The sequence below is a fragment of the Lutjanus erythropterus genome, chromosome 3 (genome assembly GCF_056507025.1).
Source record: "Lutjanus erythropterus isolate fLutEry1 chromosome 3, fLutEry1.hap2, whole genome shotgun sequence".
NCBI classification, from domain to species: domain Eukaryota; kingdom Metazoa; phylum Chordata; class Actinopteri; order Lutjaniformes; family Lutjanidae; genus Lutjanus; species Lutjanus erythropterus.
Window position 1 is genome coordinate 27,240,198 of NC_139319.1, and position 11,886 is coordinate 27,252,083.

At 45.2% G+C, this 11,886-nt stretch overlaps 1 protein-coding gene across 1 annotated transcript in view; it reads left to right on the forward strand.

Annotated features, from left to right (window-relative positions):
- The window catches only part of prr36a (proline rich 36a), a 42,147-nt gene extending 30,472 nt beyond the window's left edge, over positions 1-11,675 (forward strand). Inside the window, exons 4-6 of the mRNA XM_084715651.1 lie at positions 3,736-3,914; positions 4,684-7,236; positions 10,112-11,675. Of these exons, the coding sequence (XP_084571777.1) occupies positions 3,736-3,914; positions 4,684-7,236; positions 10,112-11,193 (3,814 nt within the window). The 3' untranslated portion in view covers positions 11,194-11,675. The remainder of the gene's footprint in view (positions 1-3,735; positions 3,915-4,683; positions 7,237-10,111) is intronic.
- Positions 11,676-11,886: the final 211 nt, after the last annotated feature.

The window sequence follows — 11,886 nt, forward strand, 5'->3', positions numbered from 1 at the left end:
CAGATTTGTAGAATCTGGCTGTTGTCTTTTTACACACCGACTGTACAGCCAATAATCTAATGACATTTCCACCGCATGACTTGTTTAAAATTTCTTTACCATTTGAGACTTGCCTTTGTGAACGCAATAGTAGTAAAATAACATTGAGACAAAATGTTTCAATGCGCAATGAACAGCAACAACAGCTTTTTTTTTTTTCTCCCACATGTCAAAAATGAAATAAAACTACCTTTATGGCAACTCTCAGGGGACACACTGCCCCAAATACAGGCTTGGGCTTGTAATTCCCAATGTTAGAATGGTCGAGGGGCTCAGTGGTTGATGACTGTCAGCCATCAGCAATGGATAATGGCATCATCCATCGGCCCAGTCCTGTGTGGCCTCTCCTTACCCCGTTTATTCCCACCCCTTAACTCTTATCATCATTTCTGTCTCTCCGTACAAGTTCATCCTTTAGTCTCAGTCATTTTCCCTCAGAGAAAGTCATTCATTCAATTTTGTCTGCCTTTATTCCTGCTATAATTGAGTGGTCTTGTCATTTCATATTTTGCTCGCATGCAAGATTAGATATGAAAACAGCCTCAATTACGGCACCTTTCTCCTATCTTTCCCATTCTGTTTTTTTAATGCTCAGAAGTTCAGGCCTGTGCCCTTTTGTCCTGCTCCATGTATATACTTTTCTTCTGTTGTTCATCATTACCCAACATTTGCTCAGGGCAGAGTTCATCATTTTGTTCAGCTCTTGACATCACAACCCAAATCTTCTGTCCAATAGAAGCCAATTACAATATCCCTATGAGTCCATGCCTGTGAAGTAGCTGTCTGATCTTTGGGAAACAAATGGTCATTGTAATGGTTACTGTAATGTGGGAGCGGCATCTGTGTGCAGGCATGCCACTATGCTGGAAGCCATCAAAGTCAATCTGTCTTTGTCTACATCATCAGCAGACCAAATCCAGAAAAAGACATATTGGAGATTGTTGTAATTGGTGTTGGGGTCACAAAATTCCTTAAGTCAATTACATTTCATTAAATTGTTGTGGAAGTGAATGTGTTTTATTAGAAACAGATGTCAAACAAATTATTTACAGTGCTGAGGCTTTGCATTGTTTTTGCACTCCAGTGTTTCAAATGTAGAAAAGAGGGCTAGTACGGCCTGCGGCTGACGACACGCTCATTTAACCAACAGACTTTGTTTGTAGGTTAGCCAATGCAGCAGAGCAGAGCACAGCAGAGCAGTGCAGCGAAGCGCAGTACAGACTACGTCAAAGTCTTGGAGCCTGACGAGGCAGATGCATTGTGTGGAGATTTCACAGAGCCCAGTATAGCAGCATAAGCAACATTCAGATATTTATGTAGGTTACTGCTCTTCATACCACTGCAGTCACCTCAATACAAGTAACTTTCACTGAAATTTAATCCCATAACAGGCACATGGAAATACTTGGCAATTGCTTGCTTTAGTTGAGCAGCTCAGAGCAGGACTGTTGTTTTTAGAAAAATCCCTGAAATATATAACAGAATAATATCACAAATTAGTCTTGTCTCTGTAATATAAGATCTGTGCAAGTGTATTGTGGGTGCTACATTCCTTAATGCAACAAAGAAATTCGTAAATTAAAAAGTTGGCAACCTCCATTGACCTCTACAAAACATTTTATTTCATGTGGCTCTGTTCTTCCAATTCAAACCTCACATTTTAATGCCTTTCTTTGCCATCTATAATGTGAAAATATCAGATTTTCCAAACAGTCAGAGAAAGCAAAAGTGTGTGTCCTGCTCAAAGTTGAGGTATAAAATCTCAGTGCACCATGGAGCATCTCTCATGTGGGGCTGCTGACAGTGGAGCAGAGGGTAGCCAACAGACTGGAGTTGCACAGGTTGTGCAGCCCTGCCTTGCTGCCCTCTGCCTCCCATCATGCACCCCTCTGCTTCCATCACTGTTAGTTTTGTGGTTTGTATTATAGCCATGCCATGATGTTACTACTGCATTGCTCTGTGAACAGTGACACAGCTAAAAAACAAAAGTGCCGTGAGTTGACTTGGGGTCTTCTCAACTAATGATTCTGATCATTTAGATTTTTTTTGGGTGGGGCAGGATCAATCAAAACATAAGTGTTAAATCTCCTTTAGTTAAGCAAAAAAGTGAATGTGGCCACAGATTCCACTACTTCATTCACAGGCTTGACCCAAAATCTGATGGGCTGTAACAAAAGTATGAAGTTAGGGGTTTGGGCCATTTTGTTACATGGTGCTTTGGGTTTGGAAGAGAGAAGGAGAGTGTAGTCAGTGATTATTTTAGTCCGGTGAACAGTCAGGAATGAATGAAATAATGCGAAAATGTAGTCTGGTTCAGGTCTCAAACTTGGCAACACCTCTGCAGAACTGCAGTTTGCTGATTCAAAAGCTGCTTCATAAACCTCATGTGTTGAGTACGCAAGAAGCAGGATGGCGACTTGAGCATTGGGCCAGTTATTGTGATCTTGGGTTGTCCATCCATCCCATTCTCAGGAGTGCCTTTTACTCCACTTGGCCTGAAGAATGAACTGGTTAGAATTAAGAGATCAAACTCATGGTGACATCACAAGACATGTATTTGATTATGACATTTTATATTCCAAAATTTAACTTCACTGTGACATTATGTTCTACAAAAACACATGAAGCTCTCAACCAGTTGTCTATATTCACTGGAATCATACATGTCATTACACACTTACACACCTTCAAAGCTTCAAAGCTTTCACTACATATGTGTCTGGACAGGCATGAATGTAAACTGTAGCTCGGCTGGTTGGTGGAAGTGGTCAACCATGAGTTGGCAATTCTAGGTTTGACATTACAATAGGTTGTGAAGTGAACCAACATAATGTCAAGTTTACTGCAGTTGTTTTAGGCTGAAGTCCATAGTGTGTCTGTACTAAGGACAGAGCACATGCTGAATCCCTCTGCTTGTCTAGGAGGGCAGCCTAATGTAAACGGAGAGGAGGGTGGGGAAAGGAGTTTGGGCTTGTTGTAGCTGTAGCTGGAATGATTGAGTGTATGAGTGCAGTGTCACATAAGAGCTCCTCCAGACTGAGCAGTAGACCAGGAGCTTAATATAGGATTGATTTTTAAGACTGTTTCTTGCCCTCTTCCCCCTCTTGCTGTATGTGTTCTCAGACATCATCTGCCTTTCTATCTTTCCTCCTTCTGATAACCATATTCTTTCAGTCTCCTTGCCCCCTCCCCCTCTTTTCTTTAACCTGTTATCCTGTTTTATTTTCATTCTGCTCACCATTCAGGACCCTTCAGCTCCTGCAGCTCTTTCCTGCTCTGCTCTTGTCACTGCTCATTGCCTCCATTGTCATGACCTCTATCTCATCTACCTCTGCATGATCTTTTTTCTTTGTCTTTCTTTCCCTGTTCAAGCTTTCCATTCTTCTTCCATCTTTATTTTTTCCCCTGTCATCCTTCTCATTACACCCTGTGTCTTGGAAGTGAATGAAGGAGGCATTACAGTGTGGCAGTAGATGGATGGTGCTGTGTTAATGGGTTCCCATTGTTGAAATTGATTCCGTGGTTTACATTAAGACGGGTCATTTATTTATGCTTGTAAATGCACGTAAAGGCAGAGTGGCAGAGTTGAAGTCAGTGCACCACAAAAATAAATCTGCTATAACTTGTTTTGTTGTAAAAATGTCTTTCTTTCTTTGCATGTCACCTGAACATGTATTTTTTTTTCTCCACCTCCAGGCCTGCTACTGCTCCCTCAACCTCTCGACCTCCACCATCAACATTCAGGCCCACCACAGCTACAACCAAGCCCTCCATTACTTCTACTGCCAAAACCACTGCTTCTAGAGTTACCACAGCACCCTCTACTGGCAGGACTACAGCAGCACAGCCTCCCAAAACTGTTGCTGCTAAAAAAGGTCAGATGTTACACAGAAAATGGCATACACCTGTTAGACTGCACAAAAATATATCACCTGTGGCTAGAAATTTCCTAATCCAGATCTCTTCATGTATGCCTCATGATTACAAAGTTTTAAACTACCACTGAAATTATATAAAAGAATATTTCATAGGATCATTGAGTCTAAATCCTTGAACCCATTGAAAATACATAACCCCATCAAGAACATTTTACTTACTAGTTTAGCTGCAAGGGAGGGAGGTCAGATTTCCACTTTACTAAAATCTCCCATTTCCTTAAAGTCACTCGATCAGTGAATAAGTGTAATACTATACTCAAGAGAAGATTTGCTATGAAAAACACCCACATTTGGGAAGATTTGGGGAGCCTTCATAGATTCCTTACCTCATCTTCAATGTGATGGCTCACATTAAATAAAATTCGTCCAAATCAGCAATTGCACATCTGCCATATTTTCAGACTGACTGACTTCTTATACTTTTTTAATGGTTTTGTGGTTCAATACTATTGAAACTTTTCGTGCATTTAAAATTTTGTAGCCTATTTACAATTTTGTAGGTTATTTAGAATTGATGTCTCAAGTACACGCATTAAACATCTTTCTGCTGAAATGTTTTTTCTCATATCACAGATCTGATCTAAAATCAGCTGTCATGTAGGAGTCGTCACATGTAGTGGATTGGTCCATCAGGTCTCTCAGGATCTGATGGAGGCATCTGATAATCAGATTTGGTGAACTGATGTTTTTTTTCTCTTTGCACCAGATGTCAGTCGACCACCGTCTGCTGCAGTGGCTAAAAAACCTCCAACAGCTCCAGCATCTGCTGCTACCAGAAAACCTGAACCCTCTAAACCCACAGCCACCGTAAAGACAAACTCTGCCTCCAAATTGTCCTCAACAGTGAAGGCAGCAGATCCCAAAGTCACACAGACCAAAGCTCAACAGCCTGTGAAATCTACTCCCACAAAGAAACCTGTGGCTGCTGTTCGCTTACCTGCTCTTAACAAACCTCCACTTGGCCGAACCCCACCTGCCTCTCCAATCAACAAACCTGCAAACAGCACCACCTCGGCAAAACGTGGGACCAAACCAACTCAGGCTGTCTCACCTTTTACTGCAGCCAAGAAGACGGGTGTTACAAATACTACCACACCTGCTGTAGTTGCACAGACTGCTGCTGGTGCAGCAGTAGCAGCTGCTACAGCAGCAGGTGTGCTGACAGAAAGACAAACAGAAGCTTCAGTGTCCTTAACACAAGCACCGGAGGAGGTCCTTCCCCCAGTCTCGGCCCAAGGTGTCACACCAGATGTGGTAACTCTCGAGACTGCTAAAAGCCACACAGTTGCCTCCTCTCCTCCACAAAGCCCCATTAGGACAGCCTTACCACAAACATCTCCATCTCAGGAGCAGCTAGAAAGCAGCGCTCCTTTATTAACAACACAGGAGCAGCTGTCTGCCCTAGCTGAGCCGACGTTGCCACCAGTGGCCTCTGAGGAGCCTGTTTACCTGATGACGGACCAAACCCCCTCCATGTCTAAAGACCTACCTGCCGAAACAAGTGTTGCTCCTCAGATTGTTCCTGTTCCTCCCACCAATCTAAATGAGGATGAAGATGAAGAGGAGAGGGAGGGAAGCCAGCTGGTTTCTGTGTCTGAAATGAGCGGCACCACACAGCCCACAGAGGAGTCTCGTCCTGGGTCAGCCGGACCAGTGGGAGGGTCTGCCTGGAGGGCCGGCGGTGCCTTGCTGTCTGAGCTGGACTCCGAGGAGGTGAGCGGCAGCCAGCAGGGTGCGTCTGAACTGAGTGCCCCTGGTGTCCTGGAGGGCACAGAGAGCATGGATGACCTAGGAGATGGCAGTCTCAAAGGAGCCATGGACATGGAAGGAGCCTCTGCAGGGTCGCCTGACTTTGAGAAGGTTCCTGACATACCAGTCAATGACTTTGACGAGGACGAAGATGAAGACGATGATGACGATCGGGTATGTGACATGGATGTGGGCTCAGAGCGAGCAGATGAGCCGCAGAGACAGAGGCACGACAATGATGTGGACGATGAGGAAGAGGATGAAGATGTGGAGATGGCGAGTGAGGGGGTGACAGAGAGCGGGCTAGAGAGCTACGGGAATGCAGATGAGGATGACTTTGCTGAGGATGAACGCCTGGACAACCTGAACAGAGTGGCCCAGCCTCCACCTCCCCCTCCTCAGCTGCCGTCTGCCCCAGCAGCTCAGTGGGACCAACCAAACCCCTTTGCTGATCCCTGGGCAGAACCGCTGCAGCCACAGCAGGTTCTCCGGCCTTTACAGGCGGTGGCAGGAGCAGCAGCAATGAGCCCTTTGGCAGACCCCTGGCAAGCAGACTCTGAGACCCCAACTCAGACCCCAGCCCAAGCCTGGTTAGAACTTGGCTCTGGTCCGTTTGCTCCTGAAAACCAACAAGTATCCCATCATTCCTCTGTCAGAGATGAGGCCCAGATGTACATGGATCAGTCCAACACAGTTCCGATGCAGATATCAGCCCCAGCTCCCCCCTCTGCTCCAGGAATGTCTCTTTCCAGCACCCTGAGCAGTGAAACCAGCACGCCAGAGGAACTTGGTGACTACAACCGAGATGGAAAGTTCCAGCCTCAAAATCCACAGCCTGACCTGGACTACCAAGACCTGGGCATCCACCTGGAAAGAGGAGATGGTGAGGAGGAGGAGGAGGCTGAGGCAGAGACCCTGCCTGCTGATGAAGTCCTGGGTGGCCCTGCAACTGCGCCCACTTCCAACCCCTCATCGTCCTCGGTAACTGAGGATGAGGCCAGCGACACGGAGGGAGAAGCTCAGCTGGACGATTCCTTGGAGACTCCTGCGATTGTCCACATGACTTTTGACACCCAACCGACAGCCCAGCGCTGCCTGTCCACTGTGGAGGAGGGTGAGGAGGCTGAGATGGAGGGCGGCGCAGGCGAAGACACTACCCCGCCATCGGCCACTTCGTTGGCATCTTATGGCTTTGACACCATGACGACAGCTTCAAACTCCAATGCCCAGTCCACGGGGGAGAGCTGCATCAAGAGCCCTGGTGTCTTCTCCCTGGAAGAGCTGCCTGAGGAGGCCAAGGAGCCAGAACCATGCCTGGCAGAGCAGCAGTACATCGAATGTGGGAAGCAGGAGGTGGAGTCCGCCGAGCATGTCAGGGATGATGCGCCAGGGCCAGAGGAAGCCCTGGATCCTTCATCAACTCCTCTGCAGCAACCAGAGGAAAACCCAGACGACATCCAGCCTCCATACTATTCTGCTATCTGTGAAAAGACTGAGAACTCTTTTGCAGGTAACGTATAGTTCATCATCTCCCTAACAGCCCGAGTAATGTCCCCTAACTTCTTCCAGCCCCATTCCAGCGTCCCCACAATATCTTGCTGTTGTAGTTATCGTTGTCAGTGTTTGTCCTGAAATCTCTGGGGGTGGACGTAAACAAAGTTAAATTACAAAAAAAAAAAAAAACCGAGAGCAAAAAAAAGGGAAGAAATAAAAAAAAAAAAGAGCACAGCAGTGGCACTTTCCTCTGATATAAAATTCCATGAGTATATGGCTTAAATTCCTGTATGTGCAATAGCTACTACTATCTACTGCTAATGTGTGAGCGTGCCCGGGGTTTGGTTTCTGTTTTATTTAACACAGAATTATGTGGTCGACCTGAACTGGCTTGGATTTGACTTGTCTGTTTACAGCTCTTAAAGAGGGAAAACAAGAAATTAAGTATAACAAAAGAAATGTGACTGTTAACATGTTTTCATATGTATTTATCCCCATACTTTTTACTGAATAAGGCTGATAACTGAAAAATTTGTTTGTTTTTTTTCCATTGTATATTCCTGTTTAATTTCTGCTCTCCTGCCTTAACGGTACAGGCAGTCTTCCTTATCCTGAATCACTCCGCATCTCCTCTTGCACTTTAACTTGTAACCCAGCTTTATTTTCCTTGTTTATCCATCTTTTGGAGTAATGAACCGTAAAACTTTAAATAAAGATTAGATTTTTACCATGATGTACTCTCTCACTGTACAGTTTTATTGAAATGGGCACTTGGGAGTGGAGTGTAACACTGCTTCCTAACTGGAAGAGTGAGCGAACAATTACGATATCCTAATGGTTCCCACCGTGAATCAGTGAACAGCATGAGCCACTTCTAAAAAAAACAAAAACAAACAAACTGACAAAAAAAACCAAAATGCTCAGCCTGGCTCTGTTTTTGCAAAGTTTCACACAACTGCTTCAACCCCATCCTATTTTTTGTCTCAAAATTCATGCTGTTATTGTTAATGTTTCCGTTTTCCCTCATCAAAGCAGTTGATGAGGACATTAAGAGACTAATTTATGAGGTTGAGTAGTGGCACATCTGATATGATCTAAAGCAGCCTTTTTGTATGAATATCATCTAAAAGAACAAGGTTAGGAAAGAAAATGTTGAGCTGTTAAGAGTTACAAGTAGAGAAGCAAAGTTGACACAAAGGGACGGTTCACCCACAAATGAAAAAAACCAAACATATTTTTACATTAACCCATAGTGCTAGTTATCCATCTAGATTTTGGTGTCAGTTGCAGAGTTTTGGAGATAATCGACTGTAGAGATATCTGTTCAGTTTTTCAATTTTTTTGGTGCTTGGAGTGCCATTTAGTTGCATTATGTTTGTGAGAAGACAGAAATCTCCCCAGCCAACACCTCTAAAACTCTGCAATTCACTCTGTAACAATTTAGGAGGATAAATAGCACTACATGCGATTTCTTCCTCTGCAAATATGTATTTTTCCTCTTACAAGTCGTGCTGCTGCTACATCACTCTAAGAACATCTGGACATTTTTTCTCCCTCCGTCCTCAGAAGTTCGCTCGCTGAATGTTAGGAAGCAGTGTAAAGCAGACTTTTGGTTTATGGATCTGTGTGCGAGACAGATATTCAAACACCACTGGCATTCATTTCAAGGTCTCACAAACTTGAGTTTTTTCCAGTCATCCAACACGTTTCACTATATCTCAGACACCATCTCACACATGTAGTCCACAGCTTATCATTGCTGCCACTTACTAACATAGACACACATGCATAAGTTGTGGCCTTTGCTTTGAAAACTGGACATGATAAACAGCAGGCACTACCTCAAAGACGTCAGTGGTCTGAAACTGGAGTTCATCATCCACGCCACTGGACCTTCCCATTATGGATTGAACTTCAGCATCTTGTGCAGCAAAGAAGTTTGACGTCTCATCGACCATCTGCTGCTACTTAAATTATCCTCCAGTCTCCACTGTGGGTGTGTTGTTGGTTTAGCTCTTATTCTACTGCCTTTTTAAGCATTCTTGTGGCACTGTTCTATGTTAATGTTAACTTATGCTTATGCATGTCACTGTTGCACAATGACTTGACTTTACTTTGGATTGGTTTGTTCAGGGTCAGATGGATAGCTTGGCTCTAGGACTTGATGTACTTAAGGTCAGAATAATAGTGTCTATCCTTCTAAAGCCAAGCTATTATTTTAAGTTTTCTTGTGATGCTGGATGTCTATAAATGCATGGAGAGCTTTTGCATGTATCACTGGTTGACTAACTATAAACTCCATTCACGGGTGATGACTGTTTAAGCTTTTCTGTTGTTGTTTATGTTCTCACCATACTTGTGATAGTGATTGCATATACAGGAAGGTGGCTGCTTTTATTTGCACAAAAAAAAAATCTTTTCTGGGTGTCATTTTACAAGGATTACATGAAGGGGGAAAAAAACAAACACATTAAATATGCACATTTGCTCTCTGCACAAATTTCCCCAGCCTTGCCTCGGCCACCCCCCCCGTCACCCCACTTTTGGTCACTATTTTCTGGCGTCTTTACACAAATACTGTTTCGTCTCCACCCCTCTGAATACTTATCAGGCTGTATCTGTCACTGCTGCACCGCTTTCAAACAATGTCACCACTGTCACTTGTTCAAAGTACAGAACTACAGATAACTGCTGGTCACTGGCAGGCGTTTCGGCTTGGCTTCACAATGCTTTCACTTTTCCTTCGAGTATGAGCTGCCTCTGAAGGCCCCCCCCCTTTCCACCCTCCTGCTTGTACTCACACTGCACTGCTGTCACTGTCCTGCTGCCTGTCACCTGTTTTATAACATCACGCTGCTGTAATCTCCCTTCCCGCTTCCTCTCACACACAGGCTTCACTGCACTACCGCACCCTCACCGCCGTGATCATGCAGCATACCCCAGAGCCTACTGCGACATCGTCAAACCTCACAGTGCCGCCGTCACCCCGCCTAAGCTGACCTGTGCCGACCTCCCGCCCAGAAGCCTCGGGCAGCAGGCACTGAGCCCTCAGCTCCGCAGGCTGGAGCAACACCAGAGGCAGCTGCTGGAGCTGCAGCAGCGCCGGGAGCAGCAGAGCCGGCCTCTGGAGGAAGCAGAGCAGGAGAGGAAGAGGAGGGAGGAGGAGGAGCAGAGGAGAAAGAAAGAAGAAGCTGAGGAGGAAATAAAGAGGAATAAAGAGGATGAGAAGAAACTGAGGAAGGAGGATGAGGAGGAGGTGAAGCAGAGGAGAGACCTGGAGCTGCAGCTGCAGCAGCAGCAAGAGGAGCTGAAGCAGAGACAGCAAATCATGCAGTGGCAACAAGAGCTGCAGCAAACAAATAAAGGACAGACGGTGCTGCTGTCCCCATCCTCTGGCCTCTGCACCATCTATGAAGCTCTGGAGAACAGTGATGAAGAGGAGGGAGAAGATGAAGAGGGAATAAAGGAGCTGAAACCCTCTAAAGAGAAGAAGAAGCTCATACAAGAGATGTGTAATCAAGAGATGGACGGTGACTGTGAAAAGGAGGCATCAGACGAAGACAAACATCATGACTCGTCCCCGTCCACCGAGACCCTCCCTCCTCTCCCAGACTCCCCTCAGACTTCCAGCAACCCCTCCCAGGACGGAGACAGCTCCTCCCCCTGCCCTCCTGAGTCTCCAGAGCGACCTCCACCCCTAGACCTGGACTGGGGGAAGAAAGTGGACATTGTCCAGCAGCTGATCAATCAGACACTGCTGCTGAACAGAGACGGCTGCTCATCCCTGCTGCTGCTGCCAGGGGGCGCCGGAGGCACCCTGAGCCCCCTGGAGAGCAGCCTGTGGCCCAGCCTGCTGCCTCCACTCACCCCTCCCTCTGCCACCGTCACCTCTGTCAGTAGTTTCTCCCCAGAGGCCACTGGGAGCTCCCCACAGGGAGAGTGGACAGTGGTAGAACTGGAAACGCATCACTGAAGGGACAGGATTGTGTGATCAAATCACTCAGACACTTAAATACAACATCCATAGTACTGTTGAACATTAACAACATACATACAGGGAGGAAAACACAAGTGCTGTCTGTTAACGCACACAAACAGGGTGATACACACATGTATGCAGGACAGCCCACACACACAAAATTAAACGGATCAATATTTACTTATGGAGAACGACTGTTAGAAGTAAATATTTGGACTGGGCCATGTGAAGGTGAAAAAAAAGCAATAACCAGAAGAAATTCTTCAGCATTTATACACATCACAACATCTGTTATGGAAGATTAACTTTGTTTATGTCCATTGCTTTATTTTATTTTAAAGTATTTCAGGAAAATAACTTAAGAGGAATCAGTAATTGCTTGGTAGTGTTCACAACTAGGAAAAAAAAATATCCATGATAGGATCACAATGAAATGATATCGATATACTGGCCGGCCCTGTAGGTAGACCCATAAACTTGTGTGTGAAACCAATTGAACATGACTCTTACAACAGGTCTGGACCATGCATAAATTGTGTTCATACCTAAGATCATTCAAAATATGGTACAACCTGTGACAAGGAGGTAAAAACATTGGGAACCACTGCTACAGGTTTTGAGATAGACAGGAGTTTCTAATTGTACTCTAAAAATAAGCACAAACACACACCAATATTTGGTGGTGAT